Below are 21,316 nucleotides of genomic sequence, written 5' to 3' on the forward strand. Positions count from 1 at the left end.
CCCCCCAACAGACCTGGCAGCCGCTGAGAACATGGGGGGCCTGGCAGGCTGGTCCCGCCACCCCAGGAGGCCTCCTGCGGCCACAACCCCAACCTACCACGCCCTCCAAGGTGAGAGGCACAAGGAAGGGTGGCATTGCCTGGGGCTCCCCCTTACACCAGGGAAGTGAGGGTCCAAGGCCATGCCAACGCCAGGCAGAGGGAGGAAGGGCCAGGCCGCAGCCGCCTCCATCCCTGCAGTCCTGGCATCAGCCCCTATCCTTGCTAATGGCTGGTGGAAGGAGCTCTAGCTCCTTATGCCACGAATTCACTGTGTGACAATGAGGAAGACTCTTCCTTCTCTGAGCCTCAGTTTCTCCTCTGCAAAATAAGGGCGAAGGTGAACTTTGATCTCCAAAGGTTTCTGCACAGATACTGCTTATGAATCCATGATTTCACAATTCTAAGACTGCAAGACTCTAAGTTTCTAAGATTCAAGATTTGAGAATTCTGTGCTTCCAAGAGCCTACATTTCATGAGAACATGAAAGCTTCTAGAACTGTACAATTTTGTGGCTCTAAGATCTGATTATTTCAAGCTTCCATGATTTAGGATGTATTGATGGTCTCATACACCCAGGTTCTCAGGGGCTCCGACGTGGGCTAGGATAAGGTTCAGGGAGCCAGTGGGGCTGATCCTGGGTGGCACGAAGAAGGAGGCAAAGTCTGTCTCTCACATCCCCTCCTTTCCCATCTATTCCTTTTGGTCTTCTGTGGCCTTCCCATACCTGTCCTAGCCTTGGTCCTGCCCTGTTTCCCTCTCCACCCACCACCATGCATCATCCCATCCTCCCTCTGCCCAACTCAGGGGGGCACTGGGCCTTCTCTCAGGGATCTTTAGGAGTTAATGGCCCCTAGCAGTGATATTTAATCCAGGAAAAAGACAGTAGTGGAGGAAGTTTTCATTTGAAAAGGATAATTGGCCCTCTTCCAGGCTTGAGATAGAGAAAAATTAAAGTTGGACAGGTCTCATACCCCTCAAAACCCCTCACTCAGTGGTGGTGTGTACACAGTCCAAAGACCCTGGCTTTGGAATCAGATAGGTGGGGGCTCAAATTGGATTTGGCTTTTTTGCGGGGGGAGGGGCAGAGGGAGAGGGAGACAGAGACTCTTAAGCCGGGCCCCTGCCCAGTGGGGAGCCCAACAAGGCGCTCTGTCTCACAGCCCTGAGATCACAACCCTGAGATCATGACCCGAGTCGAAATCAAGAGTAAGACACTTAACCAACTGACCACCCAGGTGCCCCGGATTTGGCTTTTATCGGCAGCCTGAGTTTAGACAAGTTACTTAATCACTCTAGGCCTCAGTTTCCATAGCTGTTAAATGGGATTAGTAATAATCTCTACCTCTCAGGGTTATTGTAGAATTAAATCAGATAACATATGTAATATGCCCAGTGCCTGGCACATATTAGATGCTCAATTAAATAGTTGGCTATAAAACAAAAAGCAGATCTGGGTGCTGACCCCAAACTTCCCTAACAGTCTGTTTCTCATGGTATTCCTTTTACTCCCATAATTCTATGCGCAGCCCCCAGGCACCCATTAGGGCATGAACATCATGGTACCTGCCACTGAGGTCAAACCTCCCTCATTTACAACCTTACCAACCCTGTTTCCTGTGGCTCCCCACACTCTCCTAGCCACACTCACAAGCCAGACTCCCCAACACCCTCTCTGCTTACACAGACCTCAAGGCTGGGATACAGAGATCAAACTGGTCAGGATGGGCGAGAGGCTGGAGATCAGGCCAGAGAGCGAGGAAGAGGCTCATGAGGGGCCTTGAGAGCCCAGAGGGCAAAAGAAAGCCATGGAAAAGTTTTAAACCTTTAAACTGGGGCATGCCTGTGGTCAGGTTTGCATTTTACCACCATCACTGATCGGAGGGGTTGGAGGGCAAAACTGGAGGCAGAGAGGCCAGGGGAGGCTGTCGTATGGGCTGGTTTTGAGAGCTTGCTAGCCCGGACCAAGATAGAAGCAGTGCCCACGGGCTCAAGTGCAGATTTGGGGAATACTTGGGAAATACGGTGGGTGGGCTGTGGGCTGTAGGGCAGGCTGGATATGGGTGGGGAGGGAAAAGAAGCAGTCCAGGATGGGATTGTGGCTTTAGGCCTAAACCACAGGTGGATGTGGGGCACCTGACCCGCCAAGCAGGGACTGTTATTATCATTACTTATGATTTCTTAGTATCATTAGGAATAGCGATATTACTTCCTGCTATTCACTCAGCTATTGAGCTTTCGTGTATCAGGTCTTACGCACATTGGTGGGCCTGGGCCGTGACTAAGCAAGACACAGTCCCCATCCTCGAGGAGCTCCCAGCCTAATGCAGAAGATGGATAGATAAAATACAGCTGACCTTGAACAACATCGGTCTGAACTGTGCAGGTCCACTTATTAGTGGATTTTTTACAGTACAGTACTCTATGTGTATTTTCTCTTCCTTATGATTTTCTTAATAACGTTTTCTTTTCTCTTGCTTCCTTGATTGCAAGATTATACTGTATAATACATATAACATACAAGAGATGGATTCATCGGCTGTGTATGTTACCAGTAAGGCTTCAAGTCAACAGCGGGCTATCCGTTATTAGGTTTTTGGGGGAGTCAAAGTTCTATGCAGATTTTTGACTGTGTGGGGGTTGGTGTCCCTAACCTTAAGGGTCAGCTGTGCACACAGTGTGACAAGTTCTATGGTAGTGGAAGCACAGAAGCTTTAGGGAAGGCTTCTCCGAGAAGATGCAGGACCTGGCCGCTGAAGGAGTTAACAAGGTGCAGACAGAGGGGAAGGGCCTGTCAGGCAGCCAGCAGGAGCTACCCGCAAAGGCACAGGGGTGGCGGTGACCGTGGTTCATGCGAGGCCACTCACTGCAGGTGGCTGGCACGGGCTGGGGGCTAGCTCCCCTGCTTGCCTGAAGCGTCCACTTGGATAGGCCGCAGCCAAAGCGCTTCCCTAGCTTGATACTGACTGAAAGTGACTGGACTTAGTTGATCTAATTTGAACTGAGGGCACGTCACCCCAGCCTGTCGTGAGCCGGCTCTTGCCTGCTTTTCCGGCCGCGCTCGCAGCGGTGGCCCTGTGTGCAGCCTCCCCTCCTCTTGCTGAATATCTCACTCTTCCACCACCCCACCGGGCTCTTTCACACTCGCGCGCCTTCCTGTGCTGTTTCCTCCACTTGGAATGTGGTTCTCCGTCTCGTGTTTGGCCGCTCAGCCTTGTTCTTCAAAAGCTTGTCCAGAGGCCACCCTTTCCGTGAAGCCGCCCCACCCTCCCAGGCCAGCGGCCAGTCCTTCCTCGGCGCTCCCGCAGAACTGGGTTCAGCCCTCTCCGACAACTCTCGTCACTGGATTAGAAGGACTGATTAAATGCATTCTTCTTCCTTACTAAACTGTGAGCTTCTTGAGAGCAGAGACCATATTTCATTAATCTGTGTATCTCCGAGTGCTCTGCCCGGATCCTACACAGAGTTGGGCGCTGGATTAATGAATGCACCATGAAAGAACGGAGTCAATGGAGAGGGGAGGTTCTGGAAGAGGAGGTGATTGATGGTCCTTAATCCTGGAAACCTCTTTCACAAAAAGAATACTTCATCATGTGATAAGGTAGCCAAATCCCTCTTAGCACTTTGACCTTGCCACCTACCAGGAATTAACCTTTGACCTCCCCTTTCCAGCTCTCGCCATCTGCCATCTGAACTCCCAAACCACACACCACCATGTACAAAAAGGTCAGGGGCCTGGGCAGGTAAGAGGATGAACAATTCCATGATCTTCACATGTAGGTAAGAATTTCTAATCTGCCCCATCCAAGGCCATCCCACAGTCTGCCTTGAAACTCTCATGCTATGATAAAGGCCTCCTAGGGGATAGTTAGGAGTGGGTAATGTGATTGGGAATTCTTCCAACAGGAAGCAGAAAAGACAACCAGAAAGAAGCTTCTGGGCTGCAGGGGAAGCTGGAGGGGACCAGAGGGTGTGGGGTGTGAGGAGAGAGGGCCGGGACTGTGGCTAGCCTGTCCCCAGCCTGCAAGGACCTGAGCGAGCCAGCTGTGCGGGAATGTGAGAACGTTCCCATCTTTTCCCTGGCGCCCACACAGCCATACTTTATTTATTTATGGTTCCCGCTCACAAAAACAAACCTGCTTCTCTCCCAGACATAAGCTCTGCTCTGGGCGCTGGCACCCAATGGGGGAGGGAATCAGAAGTGAAAACCTCAGGTCTTCAGGGGCGAAGCTGGGCGACCTAGGGAAAAGGCCCTCACTTCTCTGAACCTGACTCTTCTTCTCTGGCACATGACAGATGTTCAGGGGCACTGTCAAACCAGGAAGGGCAGCTCTGTTACCGGCAAGCGTCAGGGGGGCAGAGATGAGACTATTTACATTCTCTTCTGCCTTGGACACATACACTTAGATTCACGGTATCTTAGAAAGTTAGGGCCTGAGAGATGACATCCAGTCCTTTATTTTACAGATGTGGAAACTGAGTCCTAGAAGACTCAGGACTCGCCTAAGATCATTGATATATGCCAGCACAAACTCCAGTGGCAGTCTTCGGATCTGGGGGGCTGCTTATAGGCTCATCCCTCCCCTAAGGGGGCAGGGCCAGAAGAAGAGGCTTTAAAGTGCAAACAGAAGGATCCAGGTGAGCCATAAGGAAGAATCGGGCTATAAGAACGGGTATCAGAAGAAGACTGGGACGGACGGCCTTCTCTGGTACGAGATGCAATCCTGTCCAGGGGCTTGCCTGAAATGATCTCGGCGCTGCACCTCCCAGGGGCACCGCACTCACACCAGTCCTTCTCTTTCGGAGTCCAAGGGACCCAGGATCCCTCCCTCAGAGACCGGCGCCATGGCTAGTGGCTGGGGGAACTTGAGAGGCCAGTCCTGGAACAGGTGCAACAGCTGGAACCCTGTGCAGCTGTCGCGGGGCTCCGCCTGCTGGCGAGTGAGTGAGACAGAGACCTCTACTGGTGGGAGGGAGGAGGTGCAGAACCGCCTAACCCACCCAGGGAGGGGCCTGCCTGGAGCTAGATGTCAAGCCTTTGCTCCGGTGCCCCCTTCCCCCATGTACATCTGGACGTGTAGATGGGGATGCAGCTAAGCTGAACAGCAGGGCAGGGTCCCTACTGGTGGGTCTCCCTCCACACCCACTGTTCTAGGCCTTCTAGGTACGCTCTCCTGTTGTCTGAGGGCAGGATGACCAGGCTGTAGATCTAAACTCCCCCAACTTCCTTTTTCCAAAGTCCAGAGCAGACTCAGAATCAAGCGTCTCTGGATCTTAGAGTCTTAGAATCACAGGATGTTAAAGCCAGAATGGTCCTCAATGATGACCTGTTTGGGTCACCCATTTCTCTTTACAGCTGGGAAAACTGAGGGGCAGAGAAGGGCAACTTGTCTGGTGTCACAGCTGGAATTAGCAGAGCCAGGCTGAAGCCTGGACCTTCTGACTCCAATTTGTCCTCCGAGCCACGTCATCCGACGGGAGCTCCCTTTCTGCCCCCTCTCTACTTCTGCAGTCTGGGATCCTGTCACCTGGGGACAGAAGCTCCGATTCCTACCATACGCATTACCCTTGGAGTGAGGATAGAGAGATTGATGTTTTTACTTGATAACTGTCTCCTGAAAGCAGGATTGGACAGCGGGAGGGAAGAGAAAGCAGCAGCATGCCAGATACCTTAAGGGGAGGTGGGGGTGGGGGTAGCAATTAGTAAGGGAAGAGCACAATAGAGAGGCACTGACCTAGGGGCAGAGCACTGGAGAGGGAGTCAAGACATTACACAGGTTCTCATTCCACAGAGAGAGGGTGCCCAAACTGACTAACATCATGCATGTCTGTGGTTCCACCTGGCCAGAGTTGAGACTCCGTCCAGGTTGAACTCAATCTGTGGCTGGAAGCAGAGCCAAGGACAGAATAACCTTTGTTTGAATAGTCTTGCACCATGAGGAGCAAACCGCCATGCATGCTCACAGGCCTTTGGCATTCTGCAGGGCTGAGCCACCTCAGGAGTCTGACATGACGCAGACCTGAGAATTCCCATCTGTTGGCATCACTTCTGAAAGCGCCTGAGGCCTGTCGTGCATAAGACATCTCCTGGTGAATCTTACTTGAACTAAGACAAGGACCTTCCTAAGAGACCCCAAATAGGACCCTGGCAAATGCCTATAGAATAGGATTGTTCCTAGATTCATAGATAGTCAGCACTAGACGAAGTGAAGCTCAGAGAAGGGAAGTGATTTGTCCCAATGCACATAACCGATAAGTGACACATCTGTGTATTCTTTTCTTTAATAAATCTGTGGTGTGAACTTGGGCAAGTCTCTCCCACTTCCTGGGCTTCAGTTTAACTATAAGGGTAGGAAAATTGCAGGTAGAAGCAGATGATTTTCAAAGGCTCTTTCAGCTCTGACATCCCAGAATCTGAACACACCCCTCTGAATGCCAGTCCACCTCACCTTAATTCAAGTCTGCTCTGAGTAGTTTTCTTGCATGTGTGGAGCTAAGCTCCAGGCTGTAGGGGAGATAGAATTCTGGCAGGACCCAGTGAGAGGTAGGGGCCTGAAGGCCAGTGGAGGCGCAGAGGAAGGAGATGGAAGGGGCGTGGGTGGCCAAGGAAAGTTTGCTGGAAGAAGTGTGACCCAGCAAGGTGATGAAGGGCTGGCAAGATACGGGAGGTTGACAGGAGGGGTGTGGGTAGGACATCAGCAATCCTGCACAATGATCTGATTCTGGTTCATCTGTCAGAGATGTATCCAGGGCAGTGATGCTTGGAGAAAAGCCTTGGGGGCTAAGAATGCTGTGCCAAGAGGAAGGGAGGCAGACATGGAGAGCATTCTGTGGTAAGTCCCTTTTAAGAAACAACAGGTAAGTGTTAGGAGGAAACCTCCGGGGCCCAAGGAAGGGGAGGAGACATTTACTGAGTACTAGGCATTGTGCTGGCTAATTTAACACAGTCACCTCCTTGAATCCTCCCAAGAACCCTTTGGGTTCCAGGTGCGTGTGTGTCTCAGATCAAGAAATTGAGGCTCAGAGAAGTTGTGACGTATGATAAGTCACACAGCTGCTGAGGGCCAGAGGCAGGACTTGAACCCAACGCTGAGGTCTTTCCATTACCTATTACTAAGGACTTCTGTGAGTCTCATGCTGCCGGCAGCCCAGAGACGACCAGACATGCAGCCTGCCCTCACAAGCAGAGACAAGAATGAAACAGAATCCAGCCCCACCAGCTCCAGAAAGTCACGTGCAAAAGAAAGGCAGCAAAAGAAAGGGGGAGCTGAGCTGTGGAGAGGACAGAGCGCTAGGCTGGGACTTGGGAAACTGGGGTCTTCATCCCAGTCCCTGTGCTGTGTAACGTGGAGCAGACCCCTGCTCCTCCTTGTCCTCGGGTTCTTTATCAGGTATTTTAAGGTTTGAACTAAGCTCCTTCCTTCTCATTAAGTGAATCTTTGGTTTTGTTTTCCATCCTCACAGCATTCCAAGAGATTGGGGATGGGGAGGCGGTCCACCAGCCTCTTGCAGGGGTAGGGGGAAACTGAGGTTCAGAGAGATTATATAAACTGCTTGAGGTTACACTGCGTCTAAGTGGAGAAGCATGAATTGGGAGACTGATATTTTTACTGATGCTACCATGTACCAGCTAGTTGCTGGTGCTAGTTGCTTGACATATTTTCTCCAATTTAATTCTCACGACAGCCCTGGGATTTTGACTCCCATTTTATAGATTAGGGAACTGAGGCTTAGAGTGGTGCCCTCACCTGCTGGTATTCAAAAGATCTGGGATAGTGAAGACTGGTCTATCTCCCTGTGCCCTTGCTGCCTCCCAGAGTCTTACAACTCCAAATCAGGGTTCCTTCAGATGCTGTGGGGCAGGGGGAAAAAGCATAGGATTTGGAATTGGAGAGCTCGGGCTTTGGATGGCTTACTAGCTCTGTAAACTTAATCAAGTTTCTTCTGTCAACCTGTTTTCTCATCTGTAAAATGCAAATGACAATACCCACCTCATGGGAGTGTTGTGAGGATCACAAGGGGTAACAGAATGAGGTTTGTCTAGTTAGCTCTTCTGTCTTTCCATGGGCTCCCTTTGAATGCAGTGGTCTACATCTTCATCACTTTCATCACACCCTTGCAGCCAGACATGCCCGGCTCTCTCCTGAGAACGTTAAGCACCACCAGCAGCCAACACACACGCACAGTGTCCTGCCCTCTCTCCCACCGCCCTCAGTCCCCCGCATCCTCAGGTCCGTGGCAGCAGCCCCCTTGGCTCTGAGTTTTGCCAAGTTTCCCCAAGTTTCCCCGCAGTATCCCACACTCATCAGCCCTTACTGGTCTGCAGAGAAGTCTCCACTCTCCCTACACAGGTGCTGCCCGATGGCTGTCAGAACAGTTTGAGGTCCCGAGTCCTGGCACTTGCCCCCGCCCCCCGCTACCCCGCACATCCCAGGGGCTCGAATCCCTCCTCTGCCTACCCAGCCCCACCAGCACCCCTACTTACGGGCTCGAGCGTGGGAGTCCAAGGGGAACCAGAGCAGCGCGAGTCCCAGCAAGGAGGAGAGGACCCTTACCTCGGGAAACATCCTTCCTTCTCCCAGGGCCAGGCCGCCGGGCGCTGAGCCGGGAGGGGCGTCGGGAGAAAGTGAGATGAGGACACTGAGGCACAGGGGCACAAAGCAACCCGCAGACCCAGGGAGGGTTGCCTCTACAGTGGAGAGTCAGAGAAGGGTGGAGTAGGTGGTGAGGACAGAAAGGGAGGTCCAAGGTGGGAATAAGAGGAAGGTGGAAAGAGAACAAGGGAAAAGGAGAGAGAGAGATGGAGAGATGGAGGAAGGTGCGGCAGGAAGGGAAAGCAGTAAAAGCAAAGGAGAAGGTGAGAGGGAGGGGAGGAGGAGAAAGACGGGGAGGACAGGGGTCTGCGGAGCGCGCAGCGTTGGCCGAGGCGCGCGGGACCAGCGGGCTGTTCCGGGCGCGCGGGCTAGAAGCGGCCGGCGCCCCCTGCTCGGTGGGCTCGGGGTAGGGCTGCGGGGTCCTGGGGCGCGGCGGGGCGGCGGTACCGGCGGCGGCGGCGGCGGCGGCGACGGCGCGGCGGCCGCGGGGGCTGGCTGAGCGCGGGCCGGCTGTGCACGCCAAGGGCGCCAGGCGCCGCGCTCGGGAGCATTTGTACTTTGCCGCGGGAAGCAGGCAGCCCCGGCCTGGCGCTGGCCTAGCGCTGGCGCCTCCTCTGGGGCACCGCGGGCTCGGTGGATTGGCCACCCGAGAAACAGGCCCACCTTTCCCCTCCTCTCTCGTGCGGGTCTCCGGGACGCACGCTCCAGGCGCGGCGCCGAGAGGAGGCGAGAGGGCTGGGGAGGGGGAAGGGGCCACCCGGACCACGGGCTTTAACCCCTGACTCTCCGCGGCGCCCAGAGCGCAGGAGGACGCAACCCAGTTAGGCTTCAGGTGGGACTTTCGGGTGGGGAAGGATGAGATGTCGGGGTGGGAGAAGGAAACCGCAAGGCGCTTAGGGCGGTGCGTGCACATCACTCTGGATGAAATCAGGACACTTGCCATTCTTAATTCCGTTTGTGGTCTTGGACACGCCTCCTCAAAATCTAAAAATGGGGATCCTAATACGTTCCACATTTTTTCCGAAGATGAAATGAGATAATGAACGTCAAAGTACTCACATCTCAAAAAGAAGGGGTCATAATTCCAGGCAGCTGGAATGACCTTCCCCTTCCTACCCACACGCTCCGTGCCTAGGTCGAAATCCAGTCCAGCGGGATTCTTGGCCCTTCCTCTGGAAGTCTTCCTCTGCTTTTCCCCCTCCCACTCCTGAAGCACGACGTGATCTCTCCTTGGTCTCTGCAAGTAAGGCCTGCACCTCCCTGAGAGTGATGGCCAAGTTCAGTCCTCCTCAGTGAGAGCTGGTTGTCAAAGTCTCAACTTTCCCACCAGAAGGTGAGCTCCCTGTGGGTACAGCCCCGAAAGCCATGGTTAGTGCCCCATACCTTGTGTTGAATGAGTGCATGAATTAGTAGGACCCCTGAGCTTTCTGGACAAGAAACACCCAGGCTCTGAAATCAAAAGGGCAGGGTCCTTCTCCATGGCTCTCTCCCTAACTTGCTGGGCCATTTTGGTCAAGTTCATCCATCTGGCTTTGGACCTCAACTTCCTGCCCAGCTTCTCTTGCAGAACTCCTGGGAAGTCCAGTGAGCAGGGGAGGGGAGAGGACTGAGAAGGGTAAGAGGTAAGATGGGATACTGAGCTACATGCCACTCTGGTAGAGGATCATTTCCAGCTTCTCACACTTCTGGCTGGCCGGCTGTAAAGATATCTTCTTACAATAAGGCTGGGCTCCCCATTCCCATGTGCTGCCAGGCTAGCCCCTCCAGAACAGAGAGCACTGGGAAGAACCAGTGATCCCCAGAGATGGAGCTTCCCCAGAGCTCTCAGAATCAGGGACAAGCATAATCTACCCCAAGGTGCCCTTCAGACTTAATATCTCCCACTCCAATCTGGCCAGTCTCTTTCTCTTCCTTGAGTATACTGGATTTTAACAGATAATGAGAGCTTTGTATGTCATCATGCTTCCCTTTTTGCCTTGCTTTCAGGGAGCTCAGAATTAAATGTAGTGCTTAATTGCAGAAATGATCTCATCCCAAGGATCTGGGACAGAGATATTTTCTTTCTCCATCTTTGTTTAAAGTCTGCTGTACACATATATTCATGTCTTAGATGGATGAGGTGAATGAAGATTGGCCTGTCCTATATCCTGCCGGTTCTACTTCCGGAAAGGTCTGTACCATGAAACCCAAACACACCTCTATCCTCCTCTCCATCCTCACTGCTCCCAGTGGGACCATTGTCATCCCTTACCTGGACTTTGCCAACAGCTTCTAAGCAAGGCTTCTACCCCTAATCTGGGCCCCTCCAATGTATTTTCCTCACATGTGCCCTAAGAATTCTGCTTATTGTTTCTACTGACAAATCTGATCACATCACTTTTTCCTTAAAATCCATTATTGGAGGGGCGCCTGGGTGGCTCAGTCAGTTAGGCAATTGACTCTTAGTTTCGGCTCAGGTCATGATCCTAGGGTCTTGAGATTGAGCCCCATGTCAGGCTCCCTGCTCAGTGGGGAGTCTGCTTCTCTCCTTCTCCCTCTGCCCCCGCCCCTACTCGTGCTCTTGTGTGCAAGCACGTACTCTATCTCTCTCTCAAATAAATAAATCTTTAAAAAAAAATCCATTATTGGAAGTAAATAAATAAATAAATACATAAATAACATTAAATGCAATGTGGTATCCTGGACCGGATTCTGGGACAGTAAAAGGACATTAGTGGAAAAACTGGTGAACCAAGTCTATACTTTAGTTTATAGTTATGTACCAATCTTGGTTTCTTCGTCTGGACAGAGGTTCCTTGGCTACGTAAGATGTTAGCCTTGGGGAAAGCAGGGTGGAGGATATATGTTTCTTAGATAAGAACTCTGTACTCTCTTTGTTATTTTTCTATCAATCTAAAAGCTTTCCAAAATGGAAAAAAAAATCTTTCCAAAATGAAAAGTTTATTAAATAAATAACAGGACAAAAATGATAGGCTTCCTATCATTTACAGAATAAAATCCAAAATTGGTAGCATTGGATTCAAGACTATGCACATTTTGACTCCTACCTACCAATACCATCTACCCTACACTCCACCACTCACTTCCCGAAACCGTCTGTGCATTTTCACACCTTCATATGTTTGTATGTGTTTTCCTTCTGCCTGCACTATCTTCTTCCTCCTCTAGCTAGTGAATTCCTTTTAACTTTTCAAAAGTCAGCACTGAGTGACTTCCTCTCTGAGGCCTTCCCAGGGTCCCCCCAATCAAAGCAATTTTTTTGTCTTTGTGTTTCCTAGAGCACTTTGTATTATAGCTACTGGAGCATAAATATGTATTTGCATTTTGGAGTAAATATTTCTTTGTGTTTCTACTCAGTACTGTGGGAAGCAGGGTCCTTTTACCATTTATATCTGTACTTCCAGCACTTAGCAAGGCCCTGACACACAAAGAAATAATTGCTTCATGAATGAGTGGAGACCTCAGTGATTTGAAAAGATATTACTCTTTCATGGGGGAGCCTTCAGCATGCCTATTGCCATTGGTTTTAGTCAGTGATTGACATAAGAAACAAGCCGTTGAGGGAAATCTCTGCGTCTTCTGTAGAATTGTGTTGAAGATGGTTGTGCATTAAGATGGTTGTCCTTTAAGAAAGGAGACTTGATAGATTCTTCCAAAATCTAATCAGAAAAAAAAAAAGGTATCTACCCATAGCAATTTGTTGTACCAAGTTTGGTACCTGTTTCTTCCCTCTTAGGGAACTTGCTTCTTGCCTTCCAGGGCAGCCAGCCCATTGCATTATTGGACAGCTCTGTTAGAAAGTTCTTTAACTGGTATCTGATTCTCTGTGACTCCCCACATCGCTCCTAGCTCTCCCCCGCAGGGCTATGCAGAACAAGCCAACTCTTTTTGTCTCTTGAGAGCTCTGCAGAGATTTGAGACAGAGAACCCCTCTTCCATACTCGTATCCTTACCGGTTCCAGCCCCTGGAACTTCACACCACATTAAACTTTCTCTTTCTTCAAATGTGCTGAGCTCTTTGGCCACCCCCCCCACCCCCGCCCCACCCCATGTTCTGCAATGCTGTGCTTTACTAATGCCCTCCCTCTACCCACTCTTCTCTGGCAGCCTTATTTTCCCCAGGATCAAAATCGTTACCTCCTTCATGTCCAACCCTGTGCCAGGCACTGTGCTAGGTGCTAGGGACACAGTGGAGAACAAGACAGACTCTGGTGCTTGCGGGCCAAGTTCTCACTGAAGTCTCTTCTGTGGTGTCTGAGTTAGCCCTCTCCTCCATGCTTCTGTATCTCCATTAGAGCACTTACCACTTACCATATTGTATCGTCAACGGTTTCAGGTCACGTCCTCTAAAGTGAGTTCCTCGAGAACACAGACTACTGTCTTCCCTAGCCTTCACACAGCTTTGCACATAGTAGCTACTAAATAAAGGTTTGTTGAAGAACATCCTTCTTCCTTCAAATAGTCCTCTTGTGACATGTTATTTGTGGGCTAAGGCCTCCTCCTGGGCCATCGGCTGCTTGATTATGTAAAATTAGCATAGTGATAAGGATTAGAGAGATTAGCGTCAAGGAAAGACGCTAATTCTGTAAGTAAGATTCTAAAAGCAGATTCATCTAAGAGTGAATGTAAGACTACATAATAGAGACTCTACATCAGTGGTGTGCTCATAAATGTGTAATAACCAGCTTTCCAGGGGAAAAAAGCCCTGGTTTATAGCAGTTGCCAATTACCATGGTGTAGATACTCCCATCTTGGCCCATTTCAAGCTATTGATGTGACATCACTGAATGTGGAGTTGACGATAGGGACCATTATGTAGTATTTTCATTACCAGGTCCAATAGATGTAAATAATTTCAAGAATATTGATAGTACAATGTAGTAATATAGTTAGGAGTTGAAGAGTTTGAATGTTTTAAATATAGTTTATATGTGAGTTTATTTAATTTAATGTTCAGAATGATCATGTTTAACAACCAGCTTGCAAAATTCCTGAAAATTTAACACTCAGCTCCCCTGAGCCCTTAGAGCTAGCTGGAGGACATTGCCTTTACTTGATGATGCCCAGAAAGGTGTGAACAGATTGAGTCTTTGAAGCCGGGTCCAGTTTAGGTACATTGGGAGGAAAGTCTTGTTTAAAGGAACTGTCAAAGTTAATTTACTTGTAAATTGAACAATCCCCGCTCCACTCCCACTCTTCAGCAAGGTTGGAGTTACTTATCCATATAACAAATATTTACTTAAGACCTGTTATTACTTTAGGACACATTCCTTTGGATCTCCAGATATTGTGCATATAGTTGGCCTAAATAAATGTTTGTAGAATGAATGTGAGGCTCACCTGTATTTATTTGTAGGGGCTTTTAATGTGGCTTTGTGAACATTTCGAAGTCTTTTTTTCGACCTCAGTGGGCCCTCTCTTCCCAGAACCTCCTGCAAACAGAGATTCTGATGGCAAGAGGCATTGGGAAAGCAGGATGGGGGGAAGACATAGCCCTTAATTTCACAGGGCCCTCATGAGGGAAACTGAGTGCGGACAAGTGTCTTTGGAAGCCACGGAGGGGGAACATCCTTCGTCCAGATCCTAAGCTCTGCTGCCAACCGGAAGCATCCTCTCTGGTGACGTGCCATCAGTAACCAAGCACAAAGGAGAATGGGACTTATGCTCCTGCCTCCTCCATGCTCGGGGGGACATTTGCAAAGCAGTCTGTCCTCAGAGACTTCTCTCCCTGGGTCTGTGATGATGTAACTAGAGTGCCAGAGAACGGCGCCATCTAACTTGGCTCCCGTAGCCAGAAGGTGGCAGGCCTTGTGTCCGCCCAAAGATGGGAATGAGGAACCACCAGTTATCTCTGTTTTTTCCCCAGCAATATACAGTTTTCTTTAATTAGTTTTTCAGAGTTCTCTTTTAAACATGTAAATCAAGTAATGTCATTTCCTTGCTTAAGACCTCCCCATTGCTTTTAGATTAAAACCCAAACGCTTCACATTTTGTAAATCCTGCCATGAGCTGGCCTCTGCCTACCCTCTGACCTCAGGCCATTGCCCCCGTGCATACTATGCTCTAGCACACTGGCCTTCTTCTGCTTCCTGGGATGCACCAGGCTGCCTGGACCCCTGAAGGGTCTTTCCCCTTGAAGTTTCTCCTGCTCAGAATGCTCTTCCCTCAGCTTTTTCCCTGACTGACACTTCATTCAGCTCAAAAACCAGTGAGGTTTCCCCAGTCCAGCCTATCTACTGATGGCCCCTACCAGTCATTTTCTATTCTACTGCCTTGTTTTGTTTCCTTTGTGTCGTTTATCATTATCTGAAATGTATTTCTTCACTTGTGTGTCTGCCTCCTCCATGAGCTCATATGAAAGCTCTGTGATAGCCTGGACTTTAATTCCTGATCACTGTTATAATTCCTAGCTCCTCGGACAGTGCCCACACATAGTAGAGTCTTACTGAATTTTAAAAATATTTATTTATTTATTTATTTATTTATTTATTTATTTATTTATTTAAAGTAAGCTCTACACCCAACGTGGGGCTTGAACTCATGACCCCGAGATCGAGTCACATGCTCCACCCACCAAGCCAGCCAGGTGAGTTGCCCCGAATGTTTTTTTAAATAAATGAAAATAAATGGAGGATAGAATACTAACCTGGATTATCTGATTCATGTGAGGAGTGAACCCTAGATTTAAGACTCTGAGTCCTTGGAATTTAACCACACAAGTATTTTTATCATCATTATTATTACCTCATTATCATCATACCACCACCATCATTATCAGCAACAGTGCTGCGTGGCACATGCGGGTTCTGTTTATCGAATGAATGAATGAATGAATGAATGAATGAATGAATACATCAATGTTACAGCTAGCCTCAAACTACCTTTCTAGTTTTATTTCCTATTCCTCCTTCCCCCATTCTAACTTCTTGCACGTACTCTGCTCCTGCTACTCAGAAACAATCATTTTTGCTTAGCACGCCATGTCTTCACATCTCTGTGTGTTGGCTTATTCTGTTGTTCTTTCTATTTGGAACTTCCATTCCTTTTTTGATGAGTTCTCTTTCTTGCTTTAGGACCCAATTTTGCATCCCATCCAGATAGTCAGTCTCTCTTCTGTGCTTCCCTGTTGCTTTGCCTGCACTACTGTTAAAAACTTGTCTCCTGAATTATTGTTGTGTGTTGACATAGCTGCCTTCTCCCTTAGGTAGAGAGCTCCTTGAGGGCAGGGACAGTACATTTTCCTCTCTGTATTCTCAGGAATCATTGCTGGGCCTGTCACATAGGAGCTTCACAGTATTTGTTGAAACCCATCTGCGGGTGTAGGCTACCTGCAGAGCCATGTGCTAGGTGCTGGAGGAGGAGATGTACAAGGCTGGTCCAAAACACAGTCCCTGGCCCTGAGTGCTTACAATATAATTGGAGATACAAGTCCTTTTCATAGGAAAAAATATCATTAAAAACCAGTGTATCCTAGAATTAAGTATGAGACAGGAGAAAGCTTTGTGCGGTAGAACATGTATAGGACCGGACTTGGTTTCTGGTTCCTATTTTACCATGAACTCACTCTGTGGCCTTGACACATTATTTCTCTTCTTTAGACTTTGGTTTTCTTCTCTGTAAACAAATTTATTTGATCAGAAGCCTTGGATGATTTCTAAAGCCAGATTCCTGCTCTGACATTCGGAGTTTGGCTCCATGGAAACTAGGTGAAGAGATGTGGCCAGAGCTCAGTAGTCTCAGTTTGCCCCCTGGTGGTCTCTCTGCAGCATCACAGTCGGGGAGACAGCTGTAGGCTTTTCCCAGGGATGGAGATGGCCGAGCTCAAGCCTTGTAAACAAAGAACTATGGAACAATGATCAGTCTAGAAGAGAACCAATCAGGTTTCTCACTGGTCACTGGTAGATGGGTATAGAATCCTCTCCTTCTTCAGAATAGAGGAACTTGGGAGATCATGCTCTCTGATCTCAGCCACCAGCTAAACCCACTTCATTTCTGTTTCTTTCCAAACCAGTTGGTCTTTGGGAGGCTGCTTTGTAGTCCCCCTGACTTTTTCTTCTGCTCCCATCACAGTGCTCTGTTCTGAGGCAAATTCTTCATTCTGGTCAGTATAACTATCTATCCATTTATTTATGACAAAATGGTTTTGTTTTGTTTTTTTCCTCCCTCTCACTCTTTTCCGGGAGTAGAGCCATAAGCCAAAGTGAAAGTAGTAGAAGGATTTCTTTGGTGAGACGGGGGGAAGAGATAGGCTGTGCTAGAATAAGACATGTGATTTACATTGTGAAAGGTGATCAACACTAGCCGAGAAAGAGCTGTCTTTTAGGTGTTTCACTCAAAGTGGGATTGGGGAGGACCATTTGCCCCTTTATTTCCTTATTCTCTATATGTTGAACCTAAAGGACTTCTTAGAGCCACCTCTATTCCCTCAAAAAAAAACAAAAAACAAAAAAACAAAAAAACCCACAACTAAATCAAAGATGGAATTGGTTGCTTGGACTCTTGGGCCAGAGCCAAGAAGAAAAAGAATAGGGACTCTGAGGGTAGGGAAGAGAGGAATAAAAACCAAGAAGAGGGGAGGGAGGGGCAGAGAGAAACAGAGTGAGGACAGTTGCTAATTCCAGGTGGATTTATAGGTATCTAGACGGGAAATGTAAGGAAACTCAAGAATTATTTTTTTCCACAAATGTGCTTGTTTGCTAAACAGAATTTTTTCTTTTCTGACAATGCACTGTGCCTTGAACCTTGCTAAACATTAAAGGCATGACTAAGGGTATGACATTCATTCATCCCACATTATCTGGAACATTCCAAATGCTGTACCTAAGCCTGCCCTGCCAAATGGGTGCAGCATCCATACCTTGCCTGCCTTGTTCACTGCTGAATTCTCAGCACCTATATTATCTTGCCATGTAGCAGGTGCTCAAAAGAGATTTGTTGAATAAATGAATGGTACCTGCCCTGTCCAATGATATCTCAATGATATCTCAACTCCACGGGGGTAGGAGGAAGGCTGCTTAGATTATTTTTTATTCCTCACTGATAATGATAGGATTGAGAGTTACCCTTTTTTAAAAAAATTTTTTATTTATTTTTCAGAGAGAGAGAGAGAACACAAGTAGGGAGAGGGGCAGAGGGAGAGGGAGAAACAGACTCCCCACTCAGCAGGGAGCCTGACATGGGGCTCGATCCCCAGGACCCTGGAATCATTACCTGAGCCGAAGGCAGACGCTAAACTGACTGAACCACCCAGGCATCCCGAGAGTTACTCTTATAAAATACAAATCCATAGTACTCCTTTGGTCCAAACGTTAAATCTTTCAATAGTCCCCCAATATCCTGAGTTTCTCTGTAAAATGGAGATAATACTATACACACCTCACAGGGTTACTTTAGGTCTAAATGAGATAGATATATCATAGCCTTGCATGTTCCTAGCATATGGTAGTTGCTCAATAAATTCTAGGTCCTTTTATTCTCTAATTTTCTAACCTAATGTCCAATCCAGTGTTCTAGTCACATTGAATTCTTTATCAGTCCCACACAGGAATGCCAGGAAGGCCATGCTGTCTGTCTACCTGGTGAACTTCTCCTTGTCCTCCAGAACAGACCTCGAATGTACCTCTCTTCTGTGAAACCTGCATCCCGCTCCATCTTGCTTTCTGCTTCTTCATTACCCTGTATGTGTCTCAGTTACAGGGCACACAATTCTGTTATAATTTTTTCTGTTATAATTATTTACTTATACTTTCGCTTCTCTGTTAGGCTGTGACCTCAGGAGTACAGGGACCAAGGCTTATTTGTATTTGTAGAGTGTTTACAAAGAGTCTGGAGGAGGCGGGAGAGATGACAGTAGAGTTAGCTTTACAAAAAAGAACGGCTTCTTCCTCTGAAACAAAAGGGAAGTAACAGAAGATGACTAACAGTAAGAATGTAGCAAGAATCTTTAAAGCGAAAGGGAGGATGCCAAATCTCAAGGGGAAATCTGGCTTGACGGGGGAAGAATACAGGAAGAAGATGTCACCCCAAGAGATGAGGACGGTATGGGAGAGGTGGCATTGGTATGGTCTGATTCTTCTCCTTCCTAGATGTGTGAGGTCTCAGGATGGACTCAGCACCTGGGCTGGCAAGAAGGGGTTGTTGGGCCTGCAGGGAGAAACGGCCTGTCCCCACAGAATGAGGCTGAATGGCCTTGCTTCACATCTGAGTCTTTCAGTCCAGCTGGAGGGAACTGGAGCTGGCTGCTGGGGAAAGGGGAGGTTTGCAGTGATGTGTATGAGGAGTGCTGGAGGGCTAGGGTGGCGTGGAACTGTTGACGCACTACGAGGAGGAGAGCAGGGAATTTGGGCAGCAATGCAATCCCCAGAAAATATGGTAGGAGCGGCAGAGCAAAAGCAGCTGGAGAGGAAGCGTCGGTCTGGAGGCTCTGCTATTTGTTCCAATTGGCATCTTTGATGACTGCATCGAAGTGAGTCTGTGAGTCCCTCTTGCCTTGGTGTTCTCGTGGTACAGGTCGGGGCTTAGAAACAAGAACACATGCAACTCTGGCTCATTCTACTCTAGGCGGTCGGACTAAGCTTCTTAGATCGTTTTCCTTGTCAACCATTTTCAGGTGACAAAAACAACAGGTGACTTCAAAAACAACAAACCAGTATCTCCGTCAGAGTACTGTGATGCAAACACCAGAAACTGTGAGAAGTTCAAGAAAAAAGAGAATTTACTGGAAGGATACAGAGTTGACAGGAAGGCTGGAGAGTTGGATATGGAAGATGGGTTGTAACGTAGGAAGGCCAGGCAGCAGGCACCACAACCAAGTTCGTGCCTCAGGAACAATCTGGAATGGCCACCATTACTATGGTAGGGACCCCCCTACTCCCAACCCCTATGAGAGACCCACTGTGGTTGGACACCTACTGTCTCTGTTGCTCTGAATAATTCTAAACTTGTCAGTAGGTCTCGTGTCATTCCCTGAAGATTCGAAGTTCAGAGAGGGTGGCCAGGTGGCCAAGCCTGGATCATATGCCGTGTTCTAGCCACTGATATTCTCCCTGCTTCAGCCTCCTTAGTCTTAGCAGTACTGCAAATACTGCATAGAATGGGGCATTTCCCCCAAGTAAGAAGGACTTGAGGTGCTGATGGTGAACTAAAATAAAACAAAATGTCTACCATGCCCTCATCTTTCCTTTTCCTTTCCACTTATTCTGTTTTCATCAGTTGTCAATTGTGATCATAATCTCAGGCTCCTAGACTTGACACATTAGAATCATCCTCATCGCCCTCATTTTCCCACACAGTGAATAACTCTCCAGATTTCTTAGGTTTGCCTTGCCTTCTGTCCCTGCTACTGTTTTAGTAAGATTACTCTGGCAACGGCAGAGAGGAAAGAAGAGACTGGGAGAAATTGGGAGTCAGACTTCTAGAATGGTAGAGCTAAAAGAGACCTTTCAATTGATCTGTTGTAGTGGTCTTATCTGGGAATATTCATAAGAATTCCTATGGCACTGAGGAAATACACATGCTGGTATTCCATCTTCAGTTTTGGGGTTCAGTAGATCTGAGGTGGAACTTCATTGTTGTTGTTGTGTGTGTGTGTACATTTCTGTGTTGTGTGTCTGTGTGCACTCCGGGTTGAGAACTGCTGAATTCCAATACCCTTGTTTTAAAAATGAGGAGACTGAGGCCCACAGAGAAGTTACCTGTTTGAAATCACACGAGTTAATGAGAGGGGTAAAGGGGCCAGGACCAATCCCAGATTTGTTGGCTTTTGGTCTAGTACTATGCAGACCTCTTATGTTTTCCCTTTGTAAAAGGAAATTTCCTGTCTTTATTTGTATCCAAGAAAGCATGTTGCATGTCTATGGTTCAGCTCTTCCAACAGTAAGTAGGCTTCAGATTAAGAGCCCCAAGCTGTCAAGAGTGAGCCCAGACCAAGGGCCCCATTCCTTTTTTTTTTTTTAAGATTTATTTGAAAAAGAGAGAGAGGGAGCGCGTGTGCGTGCACACGTGTGAGCTCACACACCCATGCTCCAGCAAACCGGGGGAGGGGTAGAGGGAGAGAGAGAATCTTGAAGCAGACTCCCCAATGAGCACGGAGCCTGATGTAGGGCTTGATCCCAGGACCCTGAGATCATGACCCAAGCTGAAATTAAGAGTTGGCCGCTTAACCAGCTGAGGCACCCGGGCGTCCCCCAAGGGCCCCATTTCTAATTGTAGTTGGCTTGCTCTCTGGATCACAGGCCTCCTTGTCAGAATCTGGGAAAAGCGTACTCAAGAATCTCAACTGGGGTGTGAAATGAGGAGGATCCATAGATAAAGGACAGTCCAGCTGAAGCCATACTTCTGTTTGCCAGGATTCTGACTGGGCCTCTGTGCACACAAGACCTTGTTTCAATTCCCCAAAGACTCTTCTTCAATTCTTGACTGTTCTTCCGCCATCTGGATCTCATCTTGGGAATCGACTTTCTTTTTCCTGCTCTATGACTTCTACCAATAACTCTGGCTTACCACCAGTTCCGACACTGTTTCCGGGCAGTCTCATGGAAACCCCGGGCCTCTGATGCCTTCCATTCCATTATGTTCCTTTTTTGTGTTTGCTCTCCTTATAAAATGTATGCTTTCCTATAAAGATTCCCAACAGGAAATGCCATTTGCTTAATGTCCTCCTGTTCAGATCTGCCTTAGTGCAAA

At 48.4% G+C, this 21,316-nt stretch overlaps 1 protein-coding gene and 1 long non-coding RNA gene across 5 annotated transcripts in view; one reads left to right on the top strand and one right to left on the bottom strand.

Annotated features, from left to right (window-relative positions):
- CHRDL2 (chordin like 2) overlaps positions 1-9,274 on the bottom strand; it is a 31,949-nt gene extending 22,675 nt beyond the window's left edge. For 2 of the 4 annotated variants that reach the window (XM_036092125.2, XM_078058550.1), the window contains exon 1: positions 8,524-9,274. In XM_036092125.2, coding sequence (XP_035948018.2) covers positions 8,524-8,605 — 82 coding nt within the window. In that variant the 5' untranslated portion in view covers positions 8,606-9,274. The remainder of the gene's footprint in view (positions 1-8,523) is intronic. The other 2 variants (XM_036092138.2, XM_036092148.2) reach the window with 1 other exon arrangement.
- LOC118535696 (uncharacterized) lies at positions 2,123-19,587 on the top strand. Its single transcript, XR_004917307.2, has 3 exons — positions 2,123-4,676; positions 6,777-6,871; positions 19,242-19,587. It is a non-coding gene; the product is annotated as an uncharacterized LOC118535696 (long non-coding RNA).
- The last annotated feature ends 1,729 nt before the right edge of the window (positions 19,588-21,316 follow it).

Source organism: Halichoerus grypus, chromosome 11, assembly GCF_964656455.1.
Source record: "Halichoerus grypus chromosome 11, mHalGry1.hap1.1, whole genome shotgun sequence".
Taxonomy (NCBI): Eukaryota; Metazoa; Chordata; class Mammalia; order Carnivora; family Phocidae; genus Halichoerus; species Halichoerus grypus.